This window comes from Thalassophryne amazonica, chromosome 14, assembly GCF_902500255.1.
Source record: "Thalassophryne amazonica chromosome 14, fThaAma1.1, whole genome shotgun sequence".
Classification (NCBI taxonomy): Eukaryota; Metazoa; Chordata; class Actinopteri; order Batrachoidiformes; family Batrachoididae; genus Thalassophryne; species Thalassophryne amazonica.
The window spans coordinates 77042668-77070016 of NC_047116.1; the positions used below are offsets into that span (position 1 = coordinate 77042668).

At 39.1% G+C, this 27349-nt stretch overlaps 1 protein-coding gene across 5 annotated transcripts in view; it reads left to right on the forward strand.

Annotated features, from left to right (window-relative positions):
* The window catches only part of LOC117525003 (mitogen-activated protein kinase kinase kinase kinase 4-like), a 276208-nt gene that overhangs the window by 154572 nt on the left and 94287 nt on the right, over positions 1-27349 (forward strand). For all 5 annotated transcript variants that reach the window (XM_034186821.1, XM_034186817.1, XM_034186818.1 and 2 more), the window contains exons 5-9: positions 2692-2802; positions 6242-6332; positions 16971-17101; positions 21832-21886; positions 25316-25394. In XM_034186821.1, the coding sequence (XP_034042712.1) occupies positions 2692-2802; positions 6242-6332; positions 16971-17101; positions 21832-21886; positions 25316-25394 (467 nt within the window). The remainder of the gene's footprint in view (positions 1-2691; positions 2803-6241; positions 6333-16970; positions 17102-21831; positions 21887-25315; positions 25395-27349) is intronic.

The following is a 27349-nucleotide window of genomic DNA, read 5'->3' on the forward strand; positions in this document are numbered from 1 at the left end:
AGCCCATGACCTTCTGCTGTGACCTGCTGTGAGGCAACAGTGCTAACCATTAAGCCACCATGCTCCCCTATTTTCAGAATTCTTTATTTATTTAGAATAGTCAGCTCATTGGACATTTTATTTGCTAGTGATATGCACTTTAATTAAAAAGGCTCATACAGCTTAATAACAAGAGGCTCTCAGAGTGTTGAGCAAAAGTAATTTACTCTTTTTTTGAGAGGGGGGGTTCTGTTCCATATGTCACAGAGGTCTTTAAGTAGCTATTTCAGTTATAAATTCTGCTGAAATCATGACCGTGTCTTTGAAAACACTCAGAACTGTGAGATGTTGGAGATGTTGAACATTAAATATCAAACACATGAAAAGGAGTCTCAATCATAGAGTTACATATATGAAAGCTAGAGTGCGGACTCCCTACACCGCTGGTACCTGGATGAGCAATACGTATACCTTAACACATGTCTGTTTATGTATCAGACACTGTATCATGCCCCGATGTACAGCTACATCGGGGCATGATGCAGTGTCTGATACATAAACAGACATGTAAGAAGATATTTATCACATATTAAAACAGAAATAAAGAAAAATAATCATTCACATGAATCATGTAGAACGAATAACGCAGGTAAATTATGTAAATATGTAAATCATGGAATGTTCTTATGTCTCTATAAAATCATGTGTGTCCTCTTCATTGATGTTTCACAACTTCAGTAAGAGACTCAAGTTGTAGAATTCTCCCTGCGAGGGAGGCTAAAACTCTCTCACCTTGATCAGACATCTTGGTTGACTGAAATAATCTGGATCCTGTATCAGAAATGGGGGTGTGTCATTTGGGGGGGGGGGGGGGGGGATCTCCTGATTGGATGGAAAGCAGAGTAATACATAACCTTGTATTTTCAGTGTTTTTTTGTGTATCGCCCTGTTTTCAGATTTGTATCGCCCTGATTTATTGCCACAGTTTCCAGGGGTAGTAAAATTGATAGGAAAAGTGTATGATTTATCAGTCTTATTTTTTTCTTGTATCTCATGAGGGCTGGTTTAAGAGAATAGGGCAGATTTTTGTTGTATTACGTGATAAAGCATCTGTGTTGAATGAACAAGATCTATCCAACTTACATACATAAATGTTTTTCAAGACAAAACCTAACATTACTCATTGGGGAAATGAGTTAAAACTTTATTATAAGTCTTTATCATTAATTGAATCCAACAATGCTTTCCAATAATGTTACTTTCATACTTTCATAGACAAATTTGATCTGTAAATGTTCGGTTGACCTATATTTTATTTCCTTTTATTACGTATATGTAAATAATATACAGTGTTATTTTATTGTATACTTACGTTCTTTTACTTTTTAATGTGCAGCTATTACAACATTTTGTATAGCACCTGATAGGGATGGGTATCGAGAACGGGTTCTTTTTGAGAATCGATTCACCAACATCAATACCCTTGTTGCTTAATGATTCCCTTATTGGTCTTTCAGTGCATTCATTGTTTTTGAGGGTGTTTGTTGGGAAAATGATCATTTCTTTACGTTGATTGCAGATTGCAGACCCTGCAGTGGGTCTGGAATCAACCGCTTCTGCAGTGCAACTCTGCTTGAAGCTTGAACCAATGAAGCAGTGCTCCGATCCACTGCTTCGTTGGTTCTCTGCTTCGCTGCTTTTCAGAAGCGGCAAGTCCGTTTATTAACCCCTCTCAAAGCCATTTAAAGATGTTAATCATGAGTTACTTTTGTGGTGATTAAAGTCACTAACTTGTGTTGTTGCGGGCAAGAAACCTCCTCTGTTCCGTTTGCACAGCTCCAAATGCTGCGCCGCTCTCTGCCGAGTCAAGTTAGAGTCCATCCAGAATTAATAATTTCAAAGCGAATCGCAGTTTTAAATCAATTCACACCTTTCCAAACGTTCTAATGCAAACAATAAATTACAGTTGACCAAAGCATTTTTTTCCTCCCAAAATGAGACCCCTGCATTCTTTATGAATTACATCCAGACTTGCAGCGCAGCCGGCTGAGCTCAGCTCAGAGGCTATCTATGGAGTTACCTTTGTGTCATTAATGTCTGAAAGGAAATACTTTTGACAAAAGCTACAGATTTTATTTCTATTTATCTTCGGAGATCAAGGATCTACCATGTAGAGTTTAATTATGTCCAGAGTTTAAGGATCCAGTGACCAGTTTCATATTTATTTAGTTTAGGACTCAATAAAATGTTGACATAGAAAACCTGTAAAGCCTACTTTTAGTACACAGAAAATTCATAAGAGGTATCGATAATGGAATCGATAAGGAATCGGATTGATAAGTGGAATCAATAAAGGCATTGATATCAATAAAAATCTTATCGATACCCATCCTGAGTGTCTGATGCATAAATAATAAACAAACAACCAAAAACAATGGACTTACAGACTGTAAATGCTGTACCTACCTGTTTTTGGTTTTCTTTTTAATTAAAATATTATTAATTAAATTAGAATAAAAATAATTACATTTCTTACCTTCCTTGCAGTAATAGCGGGGCTTCGGGATTTCCCTTTTAACTAACTATCTTTTAACTATAATTAATGGTGATTAGACTGCAAATGAATGTATGAAGGATTTATTGATGAAAAATGCTGTTGATGCATGTCGATTTTTTGAAACTCCTTTTAGTGTCTCTTGCTGTCTCTTCCAGTTGGTGATGGAGTTCTGTGGTGCTGGTTCCATCACAGACCTGGTAAAGAACACCAAAGGCAACACTCTGAAGGAAGACTGGATCGCTTATATCTCCCGGGAGATTCTCAGGGTTAGTGCACTGTGGAGTTAAACCAAACAGGTTTTACACAGCTCCATACAGATTTGGAACTATATTCATGCAAGAGTTCTTGTTTCTTTTTGTTTGATCATTTAATTTACTCATTTCTAAAATAAGGACTGCTCAGTGTCCTGTGCACAGAAGCTAATATTGAAATATCAGTGGCCAGCTAATCCTGAAGCTCAACAACTCCACTCAATTTAATTCTATTTTAATTTTTATTTAGTTAAACCAAAAAACAGGGTAATAATAATGTAAATGTTGTTTTAAAAAATTAATTTAAAAGATCTTCCAAACTGAAAATTTCAGAAATTTGTGCTGTCTTATGATGTGTAAGCCTGATCCCGTCAGATCTCAGAAGCTAAGCAGTGCGGGACCTGTTTAGTACTTCGATGGAATACCTCTTTGGAACACCAGTGACTGTGTGTTTCTCCAGGTAACACTGGAGTTGCATCAGGAAGGGCATCCGGTGTAAAACTTGTGCCAAATATCAATGCGGATCTGGTTGTATCCGCTGTGGCGACCCCGAACACAAAAAACGGGAGCAGCTGAATGGGCAGCATTGGTTTTACTTGAAAGTCAACAGAAATTTGAAATGTTCTTTGATGCATTCTTTTATTTGTTTAAAATGTAAAAGTAACACTTTAAGGCTATATTAATGGGTGCAAATACTGATGCAATCCATTATTTTGTTTCCTATTTCCTATTTAATTTTAGTAATATTGTAAAAATTTGTTTACACTAAACGTTTTAATTTATATTTTTGTATAAAGATGATGTAGTTTATTTTATTTGATATTTACTTCCACCAACAAAATTTGGTTGTTTGTCTGTTTGTGAACAGCCTGGAACCCACAATTTTTCATATATCGTTGAGAAATTTTTACAGAGGATTCCTATCCTGATAAGAACTGATTCAATTTTCAAGGTGAAAGTCAGGAAAAATCTTGTAAAATTGGAAAACATCCTATCCTTTAACAAATTCAAAAATTCGTAACTGTCAAAAAGATCTAAATTCTTTTGTTATGTAGGCTGGTATCCTTTATCGACTCACAAATTTTTGTAATCTGATCCAGATTACAGATTTTGTGGCCATTTAATGTACATTTTACATTATCTTATTCAAACATGCCCCAATCACTCTCATATTTGAAAGTGAGGTGCAGATTGCCACTCACTATCGCCTGACAGAGTTTGATCCAGATCTTCTCCGGAGTTGTAGATTTTGTGGACATTTAAATTTAGCCTTGAAAAACCCATTTGGTGTACATTTTGCATTATATCTCAATCAAAAGTGCCTCAATCACTCTGATTTTTCTGTTATGAATTTACCTGCACCACCAAAATTGGATAAAGGTTCCAATTTTATGCCTGTTTGTCTCTATTCCAGTTATCAGTTGCAAACCAAGTGCCAAAAAGCAATGACAAATTATGCATAGCAAAGATAACCAATGTTCTGTTAAAAATGATCTGAAAAAGAATTCAGAAACTGAAAAAGTTAGAAAAATAAACAACTTGGCAATACCAAAAAAATAAAAACAAAGTTTGATTCAAGTGCATGAACTAAATGCAGTTGTATGCAAAAGTTTGGGCACCCCTGATAATTTTCATGATTTTCCCTTATAAATCATTGGTTGTCTGGATCAGAAATTTCAGTTAAATATATCATATAGCAGACAAACAGTGATGTTTGAGAAGTGAAATGAAGTTTCTAGTATTTACAGAAAGTGTGCAACAAAACTAGGCAGGTGCATAAATTTGGGTACCCTTGTCATTTTATTGATTTGAATATATGTAGCACTAATTATTGGAACACAAAATTGATTTGGTAAGCTCATTGACCCTTGACCTCCTTACACAGGTGAATCCTATCATGAGAGAGTATTTAAGGTGGCCATTTGAAAATGTTTCTCCTCTTTGCATCTCTTCGAATTAGTGCCAATGTGGGAGCCTCTAAACAAATCTCAAATGACCTGAAAAGAAAAATAGTTTAACATCATGGTGTAGGGGAAGGATAGAAAAAGCTATTTCAGAGATTTCAGCTGTCAGTTTCCACTGTGAGGAACATAGTGAGGAAATGGAAGGCTGCAGGCACAGTATTAGTTAAGGCCTGAAGTGGCAGGCCAAGAAAAATCTCAGATAAACTGAAGTGAAGGATGGTGAGAACAGTCATAGTCAACCCACAGACCTGCTCCAAAGACCTACAACATGATCTTGCTGCAGATAGTGTCTCTGTGCATCGTTCCACTATACAGCAGACTTTGCACAAAGAGATGTGGTATGATGCTGCAATGTAGAGGAAGCTTTTTCTGCGTACATGCCACAGAGTCGCTTGAGGTATGCTAATGTATGTTTGGACCAGCCAGCTTCATTTTGGTATAAGGTGCTGTGGACTGGTGAAACTAAAATTGAGTTATTTGGACCTAACAAGGGGCGGTATGCATGGCTGAAAAAGAATACAGCATTCCAAGAAAAAAAACTTGCTACCTACAGTAAAATTTGGAGGTGGTTCCATCATGCTGTGGGGCTGTGTGGCCAGTGCAGGTACTGGGAATCTTGTTAAAGTTGAGGGTCATATCGATTCCAGTCAGTATCAGCAGATTCTTGAGAACAATTTTGAATCAGTGAATCAGTGACAAAGTTGAAGTTGCACCGGGGCTGGATCTTTCAACAAGACAACAACCTTAAACACTGCTTAAAATCTACTAAGGCATTCATGCAGAGGAACAAGTACAACGTTCTGGAATGGCCATCTCACTCCCCAGACCTGAGTATTATTGAAAATCTGTGGTGTGATTTTAAGCGGGCTGTCCATGTTCGGAAACCAGCAAACCTGAGATGTTTTGTAAAGAATGGTCTAAAATACCTTCAGCCAGAATCCAGACTCTCAGTGGAAGCTATAGGAAGCGTTTAGAGGCTGTTATTTCTGCAAAAGGAGGATCTACTCAATATTGATGTATGTTTTCTGTTGCGGCCCCCAAATTTATCCACCTGCCTAAATTTTTTTTAAGAATTATTGCACACTTTCTATAAATCCTATAAACTTCATTTCACTTCTCAAATATCACGGTGTTTGTCTGCTATATGATATATTTAACTGAAATTGCTGATCCAAACAACCAATGATTTATAAAGAAAAATCATGGAAATCATCAGGGGTGCCCAATCGTTTACATACAACTGTACTGTACTACTGGCATTTGATCACATCTAATTTAACTTATGAAAGTTCACTTCTAACAGGACTTTAACCTTGAAATTTTTTTCAAGGTAAAATTTTGTGGAATTGGAAACTAGTGTTGGCAGAGGTTTGCAGTCTATGAATTCAGTGCTCTAGTAAGAAATGAAACGTGTAACTTGGCTGTAATTCTGCCAAAACAGTTGTGTCTGAACGTTTGGTTGCACATGTTTTTTTTGTTTTTTCTCGCAGGGTTTAGCTCACCTACATGCCCATCATGTCATCCATCGGGACATCAAAGGACAAAATGTGCTCCTCACTGAAAACGCTGAGGTCAAACTTGGTATGTGTAAGAATTTAGGGCCATTTAATTTTCTGTTGAGCCTATTCAAGCCTTCGAACAGCACAGCCTGCCCTGATGCGGGTGCAGTTATCTGACTCCAGCATTATAAATTCAGCACAGAGACCCAACATTGGATTAGATTTGATTCAGTGTTGTTGTTGCTTTGTAGAATATGAATACAAAGTCAGAGTAATGCAGTTAACTTTGAACAAGAAATGCAAAGAAATGGTGTTGGATGCAGAAAATGTTCACCTGTGAAAATGACTGAATGTTAGCATTAACTACAGTGGTTATGTACTAGGGCTGGGTGTTATGACCTAAAATTCATATCATGGTATAAATTGAATCTCTTCATGGTGGCGATATATATTGCGATATAAAGTGTAAAAATTGTAATGGAAGTGTTTCTGAATGGGTTATATAGTCTTTTATGGTATAGATTTAAAAAAACAACTGTTTTATTGTAATTTTGAGAACATTTATTGTGCACATCTCAAAAACTCAAAATTGAAACTCAGCACTTTGCGGTGCAGAATAGTGCAAACGAATACAAACATCATTTTTATAACTTAGAATGTAAATATAAATTGTAATTGTCAAAAAAATGAACAAATGTAGCAAAAAAAATATATATTATATATATATATTATATTTAATAACTATTTACATTAAAATGCAGGAAATGCTTCAGGCGTTTTTAATTTTTTGTACAGTTATGTACATACAATAAGATGCCACACAAATCATATTTGTGCCACTCAGAAAACAATTACTGTCCAAAACAAGACCTCTCTGACTTATGTCTGACATGTATTTTGGACATTGTAATGACTTCACACTTTGTCATTCCCACTTCTGTCTAGTGGGAGGCAGTGTTAGTAATTTTGTCTACTTTTGATGGCATTTTGACCAGAAAATCCTCAGAGACCACCCCACGTTGGTTGGTGAACCTTATTGGCATAGGTCGTGCATGTCCACCAATGATGTAGGGGAAGGCGTGTTTTTTTTTTCTCTGCTTCTCCTACTCGGAGACGGAGCTGAATGAGGAAATCTGACTTTTTGCTGCGGCTTTCTGCAAATATGAACACCAAATATGACCATAAAATTCATGAAAAAATATCCCGGAACTTATTAATCATAATTTACATAATAGTAGGCCTATTAACACAATTTAAGAACTGGTATAGAGCTTGAAAAAACTTAGTCATCAAAAACCCTCCACAATGCATCCCTGCACATCAAAAACCCAGACCCCCTGCCCACAAAGGTCCACTTTTACCAAAAAAGACCCCCACCCCCCCATTTCACCTCCTGGCTACAGGCATGAGATTTTAATTGGTATTGAATTGAGTAAAAGCTGTAGAAAAGCTGTCCCCTTAAAATGTGTTATCTTGGAAGTATTTGAATAATGTGTAGGTTAAAGTCTTTCTATAATTTGATGCTGAATTAGAAAAGAGCAGCAATGGTTAGCGAGTGAAATATAATGTTGTTCAGCAGGAGATCAATTTGCTGTTTTCTTTGCTGTCTCCACCTTGTTTTACCGTAAATGCTAGGTCACGATTGCAAAAGGGTTTTTTGTAAAAAAAGTAGATGGTGAACATCTTATGATTTGGCTGTGAAAATAAAAAAACTTTCTGTAAGAGTTTTTTTTGTTGTTGTTGGCTTAAACCCTGTATATAAGTGATCAGATATGAATTGTGTTCATGTGACAATCCACATTTAACTATTGTCCGCATCGGTTGCCAGAGTAATGCAGTCACACAGATGCGCTCTGCAGTTCTCATGCTTCAACTATCCTCACACTGAGCTCCACCTGATGCACTATAATCTCATCTGACGGGGAGTTTATAAGTATTTGTAGGTATGTGTGCTTCTGTCAGGTGACGCCTGTGTGTGCGTGCCTGTGCACACGCACATGCCTCCCCCAAACTGGCCCATTTAGCTGAACAGCAGCTGCCACCCAACAAACATGTCCCTGAACCCACACCTCATGTTGAGCATTTTGTGTTCTTTTTTTTTCAGTGAACAGGGGGTGATTTTATTGGAGCTCAGTGGAAATTAACTGGAACAGATTGAGTGAAGCAGCAGTGACTGAGGGGCAGAGCAAGGGACTTTGCAAGTGAAGTAAAACATTTTAAAGCACAGTCAAACTGAGACTCAACTGTAGAAATCTGATAGCAGTTGAGATTGAAACCAGATCCGTATGAGGCTTGACTCTGATTTGGAAAAATCACATTTCTTATGTGTGTGTGTGTGTGTGTGTGTATGTGTGTGTGTGGGTGCATGTGTGTGGGTGCATGTGTGTGTGTTGAGGGTGGGGGGTTGGCTGTTCAGACTAAAAAAAAAAAAAAATCACAAATTTTGGGGATGCACTGACAACGGACACTTACTGAATGACTGACTGACTCAATACTTGACCTGCTAATCACAAGGGTTAAAAAAATCTAAAACAAGTCAAGTGTGATGTCACATATCCATAACAAAAGTGAAATGAGTTCTACATGATCTTTTCAAAATAGCCATTTTTTGTTTTGCAGATCAATTTGTGTGCAGACGTTTTTCATCTTTATGTACAGCAGTGATGGAATAAGCAGATAAGGCGCATTATTTATTTATATAGTTTATGTATCATTCATCATTTTGGTGACAGAATATTGACTTAGTTCACAACCAAAGCTCTTGCAGACACCATCACTGTTAACTGTTCCTTTATTGGGTTATGCAGTGGAAGAATGCTGGTTTTATAGCAGGGCGGCTGCTTTTATCACCTGATCTGTGAACGTATTCACAACAGATCGTAAATATAAAGAAGTCTTTAAACCAATAACACTGAAAAATTATATAATGTACAGCAGCATACTAACTCAGCATTTAGCTTTTACAACCCCTGGCAAAAATTATGGAATCACCGGCCTCGGAGGATGTTCATTCAGTTGTTTAATTTTGTAGAAAAAAAGCAGATCACAGACATGACACAAAATTAAAGTCATTTCAAATGGCAACTATCTGGCTTTAAGAAACATTATAAGAAATCAGGAAAAAAAAATTGTGGGAGTCAGTAATGGTTACTTTTTTAGACCAAGCAGAGGGAAAAAAAATATGGAATCACTCAATTCTGAGGAAAAAAATTATGGAATCATGAAAAACAACAGAACTCTCCAACACATCACTAGTATTGTTGTGTGGGCCGCCCAAAGAGGAGGTACTGCTGGCCAACGCCAGAGGGCGCCCTGCCTGTTGTCGGGTTTCAGGCACTAGAGGACGCAGTGGCCACCCAGGAGCCAGGACTGACAGCTGTCAGTAATCATCATCAGCTTCACTATAAAAGCCTGGAGGAGACACCACATCTCTGCCGAGATATCAGCTTACCTCACAGGTAAACTCTCAGCCGTTATTGTGCCGTTCGCACACTTTTCCTGTTTATAAGTCTGGCAGTTGTAACCTAGTATACTTGCAGCTTGGTGCTAGGTGGTGGAGATTGGAAGGAGTCGGCGTTTCCTACTCCTCCCTCATCATTTAAGTATACTATTGGTGCTGCACATACTTAGTGTTCCTGTTTCCTGGGAGTGGTGGATTATTCCTTCAGGAGGGACTGGTGGCCTATTTTTGCTGACTGCTTACTGGGTGTCCACACACCCACCCTTACCCTGTTTTTGTTCCTGCCAGCAGTACTGGATGTGACAGCTGGAAGCAGAGGCCACCTGGGGACTCGGGACTTGGCGGCTTCGGTATACTGCAGGTCTTCGTTGGTGGCGGAACCTTGTGGGCCCCGGCTCTTCTCTGGATAGGCGTCTCCTACCCTCGGGCCTGCCCACATGTCACTTATTGTATCTTGTGATTGATTGTCTAAAAGCAGTATTCGACCTGTTGTGCACATTTGCCGCAATAAATTGTATTTATTGGATTATCTATTGACCGTTCATTTGCGCCCCCTGTTGTGGGTCCATGCATTACACTTTCCCCAACAAGTATTTTGTTGCACCACCTCTGGCTTTTATAACAGCTTGCAGTCTCTGAGGCATGGACTTAATGAGTGACAAACAGTACGCTTCATCAGTCTGGCTCCAACTTTCTCTGATTGCTGTTGCCATATCAGCTTTGCAGGTTGGAGCCTTGTCATAGACCATTTTCTTCAACTTCCACCCAAGATTTTCAATTGGATTAAGATCCGGACTATTTGCAGACCATGACATTGACCCTGTGTGTCTTTTTGCAAGGAATGTTTTCACAGTTTTTGCTCTTTGGCAAGATGCATTATCATCTTGAAAAATGATTTCATCATCCCCAAACATCCTTTCAATTGATGGGATAAGAAAAGTGTCCAAAATATCAACGTAAACTTGTGCATTTATTGATGATGTAATGACAGCCATCTCCCCAGTGCCTTTACCTGACATGCATCCCCATATCATCAGTGACTGTGGAAATTTACATGTTGTCTTCAGGCAGTCATCTTTATAATTCTCATTGGAACGGCACCAAACAAAAGTTCCAGCATCATCACCTTGCCCAATGCAGATTCGAGATTCATCACTGAATATGACTTTCATCCAGTCATCCACAGTCCACGATTGCTTTTCCTTACCCCATTGTAACCTTGTTTTTTTCTGTTTAGGTGTTAATGATGGCTTTCATTTAGCTTTTCTGTATGTAAATCCCATTTCCTTTAGGAGGTTTCTTACAGTTCAGTCACAGACGTTGACTCCAGTTTCCTCCCATTCGTTCCTCATTTGTTTTGTTGTGCATTTTCGATTTTTGAGACATATTGCTGTCTTGACGCTTTGATGTCTTCCTTGGTCTACCAGTATGTTTGCCTTTAACAACCTTCCCATGTTGTTTGTATTTGGTCCAGAGTTTAGACACAGCTGACTGTGAACAACCAACATCTTTTGCAACATTGCGTGATGATTTACCCTATTTTAAGAGTTTGATAATCCTCTCCTTTGTTTCAATTGTCATCTCTCGTGTTGGAGCCTGATTCATGTCAGTCCACTTGGTGCAACAGCTCTCCAAGGTGTGATCACTCCTTTTTAGATGCAGACTAATGAGCAAATCTGATTTGATGCAGGTATTAGTTTTGGGGATGAAAATTTACAGGGTGATTCCATAATTTATTCCTCAGAATTGAGTGAGTCCATATTTTTTTTCCCTCTGCTTGGTCTAAAAAAGTAACCGTTACTGACTGCCACAATTATTTTTCCTGATTTCTTATAGTGTTTCTTAAAGCCAGAAAATTGCCATTTGAAATGACTTTAGTTTTGTGTCATGTCTGTGAACTGCTTTTTTTCTACAAAATTAAACAACTGAATGAACATCCTCCGAGGCTGGTGATTCCATAATTATTGTCAGGGGTTGTAGTATTAAACTCAGCACCACAGACATCAATCAATCAATCAATCAATTTTTTTATATAGCGCCAAATCACAACAAACAGTTGCCCCAAGGCGCTTTATATTGTAAGGCAAGGCCATACAATAATGATGTAAAACCCCAACGGTCAAAACGACCCCCTGTGAGCAAGCACTTGGCTACAGTGGGAAGGAAAAACTCCCTTTTAACAGGAAGAAACCTCCAGCAGAACCAGACTCAGGGAGGGGCAGTCTTCTGCTGGGACTGGTTGGGGCTGAGGGAGAGAACCAGGAAAAAGACATGCTGTGGAGGGGAGCAGAGATCGATCACTAATGATTAAATGCAGAGTGGTGCATACAGAGCAAAAAGAGAAAGAAACAGTGCATCATGGGAACCCCCCAGCAGTCTACGTCTATAGCAGCATAACTAAGGGATGGTTCAGGGTCATGAGCAGAAAACTCCAGCACCTGCATCTGAAGAACACAATGTTGAACAGCAGCACTTAACCACAATGCTGTGGCTTATTTCTTTCATGCAAACTCGCAGTCACCTGCAAAATCATTGCAACATTTCACATTGTCAGACTAGGAGTGATTTTCTTATTGATGTCACTATTTAGGCTCAGAAAATTCGGAAGCTAACAAGGCCACTGTGGGAAGCCTTTTCCCCAATAGCTGTTTCTGTAGAAACAGCTGAGTGGCTGTCAAGGGCCTTTGACATCATCACTTTGGAGCTCTTTACTGTATCATCCACAAGCTAATACAATCCACAGCCAATGTGACATTTCATTGGATTAATGAATGCAGTGATTCCCAAACTTTTAAGGTCATACACATCCTGACAAAGTTCAATATAATTCCCTTTTTACTGTTAGAGCTGTAAAATCACTCACCCCTTGCTTCAAAAAAGAAAACAGTACATCGACATTTAGAGAGGTGCTGTCCAGTCACGGTATATTAGTCAGTAAACCAACAAACAAAATAAAAAACAGGCTGAGTTCATTAAATGGACACGACCTGAAGCTGATGTCAGAGAAACTCATGCTACAATCTAATCAATGTCATATATGGGGAGCCACAGCATACGTAGATGATGTCAGGACGCAAGTACTTCATGAAAGGTCTGTAGTCTGACCACCACATTGTAACATGAAATCAAACTAATCAGACCAAACTCACTAAGACATAAACTTTGGTTCAGAACTTGTTCCAGGTGAAAACGCCTTTAATAACAATAAAAAAGAAACAAAGTTTTTTTTTAACACACACACACACACACACACACACACACACACACATACGTACGTGTGTGTGTGTGTACATAGCTAACCGAAAAGTTAGCTTCGATAACTGCTAATCCACTAACTGAAAAGGTAACTTTTATAAACTAATGAACCGCTAAAAAATTTTGAGGAAGCTACAACTAACTGTTAACTTTTAGTATTGACTCAGTACAGTCAGCTACTGATAAGCCTGTTTCAAGTTTAAGCACTGCAGAGGCTTCTGAGGAAAATTAAAGGCGATCACAAACCCAAAATGAACAACGAGATTTTGTCTTTATGCACCCTGCCCGCTGCTGTAAGGAAGTGTCTTACTTTTCACACACAACAACACAGACATCAAAAGCAAGGCACATTTTACTCATGGTTTAATTTATAAACAAAGCTAATTCCAGACAGTTTATCGCCATTAACTGCAATTCTGTTATTTTTTACAAAGTGAAAATATTGCACATATCTTTTAAAGTAATGCACTCATTCTGAAGCTTTGAGGGTTAACTGACACACGCACCAAAAGGCATTATGGGAAATTAATCTCCTCTCAACCCCCTGTCAAAATGCATAGAACACTGCCATATACTGGATGGGAGTGTGGATAGACAACATATTTGTGAATCTGAAATGCAGTTTTGCGCTCAGAATGTCTCAATCTTGTGAAAGTGAGCAAAGCAATGAATACGTGTGATCGATGATCCACAAATGCTGAATCACACTTCACAAACAGAATTTTCAGTTTTGAAGATGCCTTTTTTTACAAATGAAAAAAATTACATATTTGCAAATAACATTTATTTGTTAAAACCAACACACAAGTTACTGTAACTTGTGTATTGGTTTGCACAAATGCGCATTTATTTGTAAATTTGTCGTTTTTTTCATAGAATGAAAAATGTAGAATTGATGCCTTTGGAAAAACAGGTCATAGATTGAAACCCCATTCAGGACACATATCCAGTAAGGGTCCCCGGGTAGACTCTCTATGCCCCCCCAAGCCTACCTTCAATGAGACATGCAGTTGTATACAAAACTTTGGGCAACCCTGGTAATTTTCATGATTTTCCTTTACAAGTCATTGGTTGTCTGGATCAGAAATTTCAGTTAAATACAACCCCAATTCCAATGAAGTTGGGATGTGTAAAATGTAAATAAAAACAGAATACAATGATTTGCAAATCATCTTCAACTTATATTCAATTGCATGCACCACAAAGATGAGATATTTAATGTTCAAACTGATACATTTTATTGTTTTTGTGCAAATATTTGCTCATTTTGAAATGGATGCCTGCAACACTTTTCAAAAAAGCTGGGACAGTGGTATGTTTACGACTGTGTTGCATCACCTTTCCTTCTAACAACACTCACTGATTGTAAGTGTAGATTGCAGTCAGATTGTGGTCAGACTGCACTTCGACCAGCGTTCGACCGTATAGAGCATGTGCTCTACATTTCGTCTGGTCGCCCGACTGTGCCTGACTGTTTAGACTGCTCTCAGAATGCTGTCTAAAGTTTTCTAGTGCACCTCAACGCTTCCCAAATGTTGGTTAAATTTCCATTCGGATGGCATTCGGACTCATTCAGCCTCTGGTATGATGTGGTGTGACGGGGGTATTGTTGCTGCATTCTGGCAGCATTTTGGGATTCGTACTGTGTTCCACCTACATTTGAACTGCGTTCGTGAGCTGTTACGCATGGCATGTACAGGGATCATTCGAGGCAGTTCGGGGCACAGTCTGGGTATTCGGACGGCAACTCTTGCACGTTTGTTATTCCCTCCCAGATGTGGCAAAATTGTGTTGTTTTTTTTTTTTCCCCATTCCGCCTGATTCAGCTTCATTTGTGCTCATTCTTGCTAAATGTGACGGGCCCCTAACTACCACTGCCATGTTACATCTCTTGTTATCCTTCACCATCTATTTTGTGTGTGTGTTTTTTTTTGTGCTCTTGTACGTATAACTAAGAAGGTTGATGCCTGTCCCTGCCTGCCTGTCTGTTGTGTGTGTCACACCAGCGTTACATGCATTACAGCATTCCTTTCCAGCGGTACCACAGTTTGACAAGTAAAGCCCCGGTCACAACCCACCGTGCGTTTTTTTTTTTTGCCCTACGTTTTTTGCAGATGCCATGGCCACTACGTTTTTGTGAAAATGTACTTAGGCAGTAGCAAGAGGAGGGAGGGAGTATGTTCAACGCACGTCTCTAGGAGTGTAACGATAAAGAGAGTTGACAATAAAGCAGTGTGTGTGTGTGTGTGTGTGTGTGTGTGGGGTCGCTTTTCTTTTTTATGAGCGGGACCGGAGTGGCAGGTGTTTTGTGGCGTCGGCGATGCATGAGCATGTCCAGCCTGCAGCGGTCAGTTGTACGAGTGTTTACTTGCCTCGAAAAGTTACAGCTAGTTAACAGACTGAAGCTGTGGAGTGTGTGTTGCTGACGTTTGGAAATAAAGTCCAAGTTCAAGTGAGAAGCTGCGTCGTGCATGCAAGTCTGTCGGCCTCCCCACATCAGAGTTAGTGAAAAGTCACACAAGTTGTGAAACACTGATAGAGGAATACGAGTATATTCACTACACACTTGATTACCAGCTTTTAAATTACAACTTAATTCTAATTTATATATGTGTATCACAATCTTCAAGATCTGATACCTACAATTTAATTCCATAGTATGTGGTGAGTAGCCTACTGCCTCCGTAGGGATTTGGTTAATTCAATAGTAATTGAATGAAAATGTGCTGCTTTGAATCCGTACTGAGGCAGTACTCACAACGTGCGTCATCTGTACTGCTGGTGAATCCGCAGCCTGACTGGAGCGAAAGTTCTGCATGCACTAAAACCTCTACGGCATGTCTGCGTGTGTCTGCGTGCTCCTAAATTGGTAATGAGGCAGTACTTACGAAGTACGGATCTCCAAATTTAGCCCATGTTTTTTTGTGACCACGGCTTAAGAAAGTTCTGGTGCCCCTGCCAGCAGGCCATTGGCTGTGTATTATATGAAGCACACATCATCATGAAATATCATAAATGGAACTTTTTATATATATATATATATATATATATATATATATATATATATATATATATATATAAACAAAAAATAAAATCTAAAAGTAAAATCACCAAATGGATATCAGTTTGATGTTGCATAATGAAGACAAATGGACAAAAAAATATGGTTGTATATTTTAAAAAGAGACACAAGATAAGAATGTGGAAAATATTTTCTTTTGGTTCTTTTATTTTTCTTCTTGCTCGCACTGATAGCTCCTGGAGTGATTTGTATTTTTTGTTGCCTCTTCATTCTTTTCCAGATACATAGTGTTAAAGCCACAACAAGCAAAAACCTACACACAATACATTTGAATGAATATAAAAAGGATTCAAGACAGACTTTGAAAATGAACATCATGCATTTCACACAGCCACTGTGTAGCATTTATTCATGATTTGTTAATGAAGCACTGGGCTAGCTGCTGGTGACCACCTTAGCAGTCTCTTTGCTTCCCTGTTAGGGATGTGAATCTTACAACTCACAATTCAATGCGATTTCTATTCTTGGTGTGACGATTCGATTCAGAATCGATTTTTGATTGAAAGAGCTCTGAGAAATCGTTATATTACTTAAAAAATGTTTATGTTTAAGAAAATGGAGTTTTACAAGGTTAATTAAGTGATTCTAAAGATGTAAATTTACTTATCTGCTTTGCTCATTCAGAGTTGTGATTTGGCGCTGTATAAGAAAAAAGTTGATTGATTGATTGATTATCACCAGAGGGAGTTTTTCCTTCCCACTGTCACCTGTATGCTTGCCCAGGGGAGTTGGTAAAGTTAGATCTTACTCATGTGAAGCGCCTAAAGGTAGTTTGTTGTGATTTGGAGCTACACAAATTAAATAAATTGGATTAAATAGTAATTTGAGACTCCATCAAAACAGCTCATTTGTTTGGCAAAGTCCATATGGAAAAGTGACAGCATTACTCCAGTATTAATTGTTTTTACCCTTCTGCTTTCCAGTTGATTTTGGTGTGAGTGCACAGCTGGACCGAACAGTAGGCCGAAGGAACACTTTCATTGGAACACCATATTGGATGGCGCCCGAGGTCATTGCATGTGATGAAAACCCAGACGCTACCTACGACTACAGGGTAAGATCTAGATCTGCTTTTATTTCTGCATTAGTGGGACTGTTGGATTAGGTTTTAAGATGGAATATTTTAATCAGCATTCTTTGTGACATAATGTATTTTCTGGCAAATAGATATGTCCTGTCTGTAGCTGTTCTTTGGGTTGTTTAGATTGTTTAGATGTTTCAGGAGGGTTTTTATTGCACAACACTTACATGCCAAACACAATACTGAAGCTTTCTGTTGTGTTGTATATTTTGGGTTTTTGATTTTCTTTCTCATGTCAGTACAAGACAGAAAGTATTTATAGAACTTCACTTTTTCCACATTTTATGTTACAACCTCATTCTAAAGTGAAGAATTTTTCCCCTCAAAGCTGCACTCACAACACCCCATAATGACAACATAAAATTTTTTTTTCATTTTTTTGCAAATTTGTTAAAAATAAAAAACTAACAAATCACATGTACATAAGTATTCACACCCTTTTCTCAGTATGTTGTTGATGCATCTTTGGCAGCAATTACAGCCTCAAGTTGTCTTGAATATGATGCCACTAGCTTGTCGCACCTATCTTTGGGCAGTTTTGTCCTTTCCTCTTTGCAGCACCTCTCAAGTTCCATCAGGTTGGATGGGGAGTGTAGGTGCACAGCCATTTTCAGATCTCTCCTGAGATGTTCTGTTAGATTCAGGTCTGGGCTCTGACTGGGCCACTTCAGGACATTCACAGAGTTGTCCTGAAGCCACTCTTTTGATATCTTGGCTGTGTGCTTAGTGTCATTGTCCTGCTGAGATATGAACCGTCGCCCCAGTCCGAGGTCAAGGCTTTCATCCAGGATGTCTCTGTACATTGCTGCATTCATCTTTCCCTCAATCCTGACTAGTCTTCCAGTTCCCACCGCTGAAAAGCATCCCCACAGCATGATGCTGCCACCACCATGCTTAACTGTAGGGATGGTGCCTGTTTCCTCTAAACATGACACCTGGCATTCAGTTCAATCTTTGTCTCATTAGACCACAGAATTTTATGTCTCATGGTCTGAAAGTCCTTCAGGTGTCTTTTCGCAAACTTCAGGTGGGCTGCCATGTGCTTTTCACTAAGGACTGACTTCCATCTGGCCACTCCACCATACAGGCCTGATTGCTAGATTGCTGCAGAGATGGTTGTCCTTCTGGAACATTCTCCACTCTCCACAAAGGAATGCTGGAGCTCTGACAGAGTGACCATTGGGTTCTTGGTCACCTCCCTGTCTAAAGTCCTTCTGTGCCAATCACTTAGTTTAGATGGGCAGCCGGTTCTAGGAAGAACCCTGGTGGATCCAAACTTCTTCCGTTTACAGATAATGGAGGCCACTGTGCTCAAGGGAACTTTCAAAGCAGCAGATTAATTTTTCTGTACCCTTCTCCAGATTTGTGCCTCAAGACAATCCTCTCTTGGAGGTCTACATACAGTTCCTTTGACTTCATGCTTGGTTTGTGCTCTGATATGCACTGTCAACTGTGGGTCCTGATACGAGGTCTGTTAGAAAACTATCCGACCTTTTTCTTTTTTTCAAAAACTATATGGACTTGAATCATGTGTGCTTGCATCAGACAAGCTTGAACCTTCGTGCGCATGCGTGAGTTTTTTCATGCCTGTCGGTTGCGTCATTTGCCTGTGGGCAGGCTTTGAGTGAGCACTGGTCCACCCCCCTCTTCGGATTTTTTATTGTCAGGAAAATGGCTCAGAGACTGGCGCTTTGCTTCATCAAAATTTTTTCAGAAACTGTGAGGGACATCCAGGTGGACACCATTCAAAAAATTCAGATGGCTTTCGGTGAAGATTCTATGGACATAACACAGATTAAGGAGTGGTTCACGCCGGTTTAATGACGGCGCACAATGGCGCACGGCGCGCCGCGCTCCGAGCGGCCATCGACAGGCTTGAACGACCAGATCATTTCCAAAGTGAAGGTTCTGTTGGTCCAGAACGTCGTGTGACTAGCAGAGAAGTTTCAGAAGAGGTCGGGATCAGCACTTCATCGGCACATTCCACTGTTAAAGGAGATTTTGTAATGAAAGACGTGCAGAGGGATTCGCGCGTCGGGACGAAGCTGCAATGGCGGAGAACAAAAGCAAGTCCGTGTTGGAAGTCTCACAGGATAAGTTGGAACATGCCCAGCTGTTAAACAATTTCTCGGATACTTACTCGACTGAAAAGCCACCGAAAGCCGTCTGAATCTTACGAATGGTTTCCAACACGGATGTGTTTTTTGTCCAGCGCCATTGCAGCTCCGTCCCGACGCGCGAATCCCTCCGCACGTCTTTCATTACAAAATCTCCTGTAACAGTGGAATGTGCCGATAAACTGCTGATGCGGGACGTCGTGTGACTAGCAGAGAAGTTTTAGAAGAGGTCGGGATCAGCACTTCCACTGACATGACGTCCTGGACCAACAGAACCTTCACTTTGGAAATGATCTGGTCGTTCAAGCCTGTCGATGGCCACTCGGAGCGCGGCGCGCCGTGCGCCATTGTGCGCCGTCATTAAACCGGCTGAACCACTCCTTAATCTGTGTTATGTCCATAGAATCTTCTCCGAAAGCCATCTGAATTTTTTGAATGGTGTCCACCTGGATGTCCCTCGCAGTTTCTGAAAAAATTTTGACGAAGCAAAGCGCCAGTCACTGAGCCATTTTCCTGAAAATAAAAAATTCGACGAGAGGGGTGGACCATTGCTCACTCAAAGCCTGCCCACAGGTGAATGACGCAACCGACAGGCGTGAAAAAACTCACGCATGCGCACAAAGGTTCAAGCTAGTCTGATGCAAGCGCACATGATTCAAATCCATATAGTTTTTGAAAAAAATAAAAAGGTCGGATAGTTTTCTAACAGACCTCGTAATTAGACAGGTGTGTGTCTTTCCAAATCATGTCCAGTCAATGGAATTTACCCCAGATGGACTCCAGTTAAGCTGTAGATACATCTCAAGGATGATCAGTGGAAACAGGATGCACCTGAGCTACTTGGCAAAGGCTGTGAATACTTATTATATACGTGTGATTTTTTTTTAGTTTTTTAATTTTATTTTTAATACATTTGCAAAAATCTCAATATATTTTGAGAATTTTGAGAAAAACAATGAATTTCATAAAAAGAATTTCATCCATTTTGGAATAAGGCTGTAACATAACAAAATGTTTAAAAGGTGAAGTGTTGTGAATACTTTATAGATGCACTGTAAATCCTACATAGGAACTGTGGTCCATTGTTTCCAGTGTTTAATCATGGATGTTTACAGCTTATTGCACGCTGTCACAAAGACAAAAAACAGGTTCATAATCACTGAATAATGAATTGATGAAGATGTTCTCATGAAACAGTGGTATGGTTCAGCCAACATATGCTAAACTTTTACTTTAGTCTTTAATTCTTAACACTCTTCAGTGAATTATTTTGCATTTAGTAGTTTCATTATTTTTACATCAACTTTGCTTTATAAAACCTTTTAAAACTTACAGCTAAAATTTTTGCTGCCGTCTTATACAAACCATTTTCTCTGCATAATAGCACCATACACCAAATTCATTCATTCATTCATTTTCTACCACTATTCTGGGTCTTGGTGGCAGCAAACCACGTAGGTCACCCCACACTTCCTTATCCTTAGCCATGTTTTGTAACTCTTTCCTGGCTGGCTATGCCTCGAATTCCTCCCTAAGGAGATGACTGGGGGGGATCGTCACCAGATGCCCAAACCACATCAGCTGGCTCCTTTGGATGTGAAGAAGCAGCGGCTCTGCTCAAAGTCCCTTCTGGATAGTCAAGCTTCCCACCGTGCCCAGGACTGTAAACCCAGATGCCCAACGGAGGAATCTTATTTCTGCCGCTTGTATCCACAAGCTTATTCTTTTGGTTATTACCTAAAGTTAATGATCATACGTGAGAATAAGAGGGTAAATCAACTGGCTAATTGAGAGTCTTGCCTTCTGGGTCAGCTCCTTCACCACAATGGTTAGTAAAACATCAGACACCACTGCAGTCCATCTGTCGATCTCACGCTCCAACTTATCTCCACCCTTAAGCAAGACCCAGGGATACTTAAACTCCTCTGCTTAGGGCAGTAATTTTCCCTTGACCCAGAGGAAACAAACGGGTCTCCAACCGTAGGGCCCGGTTAGCCTGAAAAAACATGGTGTCACCTCTGTCTGTTTATGTCCTGCAAGGGCAGTGTAATGGGTCTGGTTCACTGTTACGGGCAGTGGACAGGGGAAAATGCCCACATACACCAAATGTTATTTCTTATATCTACGGATGGATGGACAAAAGGATATACAGATTGCTTGGCTACCACCCTGCCCCTCTTGACTTAAAAAAATAATAAACCATAATCAGTTAGTCTGCTTGTTTCCAAAGCAGAAGGTTACTGGTTCCAAACCACCCCTGATCATTCTACATGTAATATGGAGTTGACTCAGGAAGGACATCTGGCTTAAAACATGCTAAATCAACATACAGATCCATCTCTGAGCTCTTGTGACAACCCTGGAAGGGGGGGTGGGGGAGGTGGCTGAAGGGACTTACTGTTTTGTAAATCTGTACCCCAGGGGTGGAGGTAGATTATTTTTGCGGTGTTGTAAAACTTTGAAAGTTTGAGAAGCACCTGGTAGATCTGATAGACAGCGCTATGTGCTCCTTTTGACCAAAACATCCAAAAACATGCAGATGGGGGACTCATGAGCCTTGTTTTGTGTTTGTTTTGTGTCTCACAGAGTGACCTGTGGTCTTGTGGAATAACAGCCATTGAAATGGCTGAAGGTGCTCCCCGTAAGTAATATTTGTCTTACTTTTTAAAACATCAATTGGCTGCAGTTTTAATTATGATATTTATGCTAAGAGCATCCAGAAAGTATTTACAGCACTTCTCTCGATCCACATTTGATGTGACAGCCTTATTCCAGAATGGAGTGAATTCATTTTTCCCCCCTCAAAATTGTATTCACAACACCCCATAATGACAACATGAAAAAAAGAGATGTTCAACTGGATTCAGGTCTGTGCTCTGGCTGGGCCACTCAAGGACATTCACAGAGTTGTCCTGAAGCCACTCCTTTGATATCTTGGCTGTGTGCTTAAGGTCATTATCCTACTGAAAGATGAACCTTCGCCCCAGTCTGAGGTCAAGAGTGTTCTGGAGCACATTTTCATCCAGGATGTCTCTGTACATTGCTCCATTCATCTTTCCCTCAATCCTGACTAGTCTACCAGCTTCTTCTGCTGAATAACATCCCCACAGCATGATGTTGCCAGCACCATGCTTCACTGTAGGGATGGTGTTGGCTAGGTTATGAGGGGTGTCTGGTTTCGTCCAAACATGATGTCTGGCATTCATGCCAAAGAGTTCAACCTTGGTCTCATTAGGCCAGAGAATTTTGTTTCTCATGGTCTGAGAGTCCTTCAGGTGCCTTCTGGCAAACTCCATATGGGCTGCCATGTGCATTTTACTAAGGAGTGGCATCAGTCTGACCATTCTACCATACAGGGCTGATTAGTGGATTGTTGCAGAGATGGTTGTCCTTCTGGCAGGTTCTCGTCTCTCCACAGAGTAATGCTGGAGTTCTGACAGAGTGACTGTCAGCTTCTTGGTCACCTTCCTGACTTAGGCCTTCTACCCCAATCCCTCAGTGTAGCTTAGAAAGCAGCAGAAATGTTTCTGTACCCTTCCCCAGATTTGTGCCTCGAGACAATCCTGTCTTGGAGGTCTACAGACAATTCTTTTGAATTCATACTTGGTTTGTGGTCTGCACTGTCAACTGTGGGATCTTATATGGAGACAGGTGTGTGTCTTTCCAAATCATGTCCAATCAACTGAATTTACCCCAGATGGAGTCCAGTTAAGCTGTTGAAACATCTCAAGGATGATCAGAAGAAACAGGAGGCACCTGAGCTCAATTTCGAGCTTCATGGCAGTGGCTGTGAATACTTATGTACATGTGATTTCTTAGTTTTTTATTTTTATAAATTTGCAAGCATATTGTCATTATGGATATTGTATGTTGAAATTTGACTGAAAAAAGAATTTCTTCCATTTTGGTATAACGTAACATTAAAGGGAGGAAAATAATTATCATGACCCATCAGTAGTGAGATGGTGGTGTTTGTTTGTTTGTTCCTCAATTAACCTCCAATTACACTGGTCAACATGATATTGCTTGCATGGAGTTTTTCAGTGGAATTTGGGAAATTTGAGGTCGCTGAATCCGAATCTGGTGTTACTTTTTGCCAATCACATCACATTTTTGAGATATGAAAAAATATTTCTCGTATCAAGCATTGAAGCAAAACCTGCAGTGTCGCACACCTCTTTGGCGCCATAAATATATTATGGCTCTTGTTCACATTTCATGAACCTGGTTTAAAAACTGATTTTGAAGCTGCTTTTGTGCATGATTAGTGGTGTCAAACTTGTGAGTGAATGAGCAACTTTTGCGTAATCCATCAATACGGATCATGCAGATTGCAAGAAAACGTGATGTGATAAAGGAAATCTGAGCTCAGATTTAGCACCCCAAAATTACCCTTAATCAGTTCTCAAAGTCCATGCAAGAAAAAAAATGTTGACCAGTGTAATGCCAGTTAATCTGTAAAAAGCTTTGAAAGGTAACTGCATCCATTTGTAGACTCTTTTGAAATGTGTTTGATGAGGGATTCATGTTATGGGTGAAAGCACAGTGAACGCCCCAATTGATTTTTGAAGGGTGAAAGTAAATTTAAGCCCTTTGCATTTACTTTTGGAGGTATATTTTCTCATTCAAATTGATTAAATATAATGCACTGGTCATATTCTGTAATCTGTGAATGTTTCAGAGGTCTACTACAAATAATAAGAAATTACGGCTCTCTGAATGTAGCATATTTCGGCCATTTTAATTGGTTGACTGCCATGATGGTAATAATAAGTCAGACAGCTGCCAGATGGCAGCAGTTGTTTGCTGTGTCCACCAGTCTTCCTGAACTGACCACTGCAGCCTTCCCAGCATGCCCTTCGAGCAGCCATTGTGGCTTGAAACATGTACTGTTTTGTAACCACTTTTTGGATTTTGCAGTAGATGCTGCTTCAAAAGGCTGGTAAATATGTAAATTTGTGTTTATTATATCAATTTTGCTGCAAAAATAAGATTAGTACTAGTTTCGGAATATACTACATAAAAAATGGAGAACAATTTGGAAGTTTTGCAAAGCCATGCATCCAAAGGGTGATGACCCAGTGTCTGTCCATTATGTCAACATCAATTTTTCTGAGCATTTGTATTGATGTTGTTAAAGAAAACCTTAGTAGTATTAAATAAATCATTTTTTCTATTACCAAAGACCTAGAACAACAGCAAAAAAGTTAAAACTGTGTATTATTATTATTATTCCTGCTGAGTCATGCTTGAATGTAAATGCCTGTCCAACATGATGGTGAAAATTAGCCTCTGGTCAATTTTTGTCCTTTTATATTTTCCAAATTATTTAAACCATCACAAATTATGAACTAAATTTTGAAAATATTTATTACTTTCATCAAATAAAACTGGAAAAAATGATAACAGAAAGCTTCACTTTTAATATCATGTTAGTAAACATGGCTCACAAGCCAATATTTTATAAAAATAATGTATATTTTGATCGAACTTTGACTTCATTGTGTACCTTGAATTTTTATTTTGAATCCCTTTCAACTGTTTTTTCTTGATTAATGCAATGCATAGCTATGACAAAAGTAAGAAAAATGTCAAATATTATATAAAAATTGATTTTATATGGCCATGAAAATTGAAAAAAAAAACTTGATTTTCCTCATTTTAATAGATGTTTATTTACTTAGGTGTATTAAATATTTCCACTTTTGAAAATTAAATCTGATTTATAAAATAAATGCATTTCTGAATTCTACAGAATAACATCTTTCATTTGATGTATTATACTTGTCTGTACCATAAATTTGATTTTTGGTGCCAAGAGGCCATTTTCAGGGGTGTTCACCATGCGTTCACTCTTATGTAAACTCCTGAATAAAAAGTCATACTTGTGAATTGTAACATATTTAAATTAATTTGTCTGGGAATAATAGTATTATTACTGACTGTTGATAAATTGTTTGATAAAAAGTAATATCTGCTAATTTTGTGTATTAGCACAACTAGAAAGAAAATTATTTTCTAAATGTTGGAAATTGAACTTTTTTCTTCTTTATTTATTTATTTTCTTTAGCGCTGTGTGACATGCATCCAATGAGAGCACTGTTCCTCATTCCCAGAAACCCTCCTCCTCGACTCAAGTCCAAAAAATGGTGGGTTTGTTTTTTTTACCTTATTGGTTATTTCTTCCATCCTTGTCTGCTGCCACTAATATTGGCTGCAGTCTGATTTCAGGCAAAGTTCATTCATGGCTGTGTTCAGATGTTTACATCGTATTTTCACTAATTTCAGGGTTAGATAAATACTTTTTGAGCCTACTGGTCAGGACCAGTAGCACCAATTTTGTTACTGGTCCTCCTGTTCCAAGGTAGTGGCCCCAGGTATTTGGAAGCTCAGAGCCTCCGATGGCGAGCCTCAGAATAGCATTAATTATCACATCATGTGCATGTATTCAATCAGTGTTATATTTGTAAATCTATAGCATGATAGAACACTTTCATTTTGTGTTGAATGTATGTACAGTAATAAGCATTTGTTTACATGATCCTCTGCTGTCATGTGAATGTACTGTGCACTGTATTGTTTGCTGTGTAATTCTGGCCTTGTGCTTGTCTTATGCAGTCCAAAGAGCTGTGTAAGCTCTATAATATCTCTGATTTTTGGGGGGCAGTAATTATATCTATTGCTTCTCAGACTAGTATGATCAAAATTTTATGATTGTTGAAGATTGTTGTTGAAGTTTCACATCACATTCAGATTTTGTAGCAAAGTGAAACACTTGATTTAATTTTTTATGTGTGCCATATATGGCCATGCAGTGTTGCTATGGTACCTCTCGCTGTATCTGTCTGTGGACCTGCTCTGCTCTGCTGCTCTTCCTCTGGCTGCTCCTGTTAAATTAAAGACGTTCTATTTAAGCTGAAAGTAGCATTTGGACGCTGCATACTTTTGCACGATTCTCCTTTGTTGATTGCGGTGGTGTGACTGAGTGGAACAGCACGGGTCATTGTAATCTGAACAGGGGCTCAGTTATTTAAGGTGCAAGATTGAAAAAAAAATTGTTGGTCTTGTCAACACTTGTAATTTTTAACTAAACACCAGTCTAGCAGGGGAAAATATCAACTAGACATAGGTCAAAAGTTATTGGTCCATGTCCTGGAGCCATTGGATTTCTCTATGCCTGAATTTGTTTGATGTCTGTGAAGTCATAGGCACCAGAGACCAACAAACATCTACAACGTGCTGCCAACTAACAAATGCATACTGTACATTTTAAGACATTTTGGATATTTGCTTGACTGTGGAAAACAACCCCGGTGACTTCAGTGAGCCCACATATTAGCAAAAAGTTGCACATGAGTTAGGGGAGGGCAATAGGACTTAAATGAATGTCATAGTTTTTTCACTTTTTGGGTGGTGACTGTATTATATGATGGTATTGCTGGTTCTGCACAGTGTGATGCCTTTAACAATGATCTTATTCAAGCAACAGTTTAACCTGCATCATTTTTATTTTCAAATCTGCTTCTTCAATGTTACAGTCTGTCTGAAACATTTCATGAATCAATTATCTTTACACTTTTATATTTAATAAATCCAAGACTATGTTTAATTAAGGATTGTTAAGGCTGAAACGAGTGTGTGTGGATTAGACAAGATCCAAAATAAATTCAAACTTCTGTACCTAATTTTTTTTTTAATTCATTAATGATAGATGCTGCACAATCATTTCGCCCTGACAAAAGAACAGTTCAAGGTCAAAGGTAACAGCCAAAAATTACCATGATATTCATGCCCGTGATGGGTGTATGTAAACGTATGAACACAACTTTAAATGTATCGATATCATGATAAGTATTGAGTATCGGACATCTAATGTATCTTATCAAGTTTTGAGAAATAATATAGAGCCCAATAAGATAAGATTTTTAACTGGTGTTTTGAGTCACCAGCACATGGGGAAAGGGGAAGAATGGCTGCACAGACTACGTCTATCTGTAGCTCTGATCTCAGCCCCAAGATTGCTGCAGTGCTGACCAGAGCTCTGCCAAAATGTTTATTGATCTCAGTATTAATGTAGAATATTATTATTATTCCATTGATGACT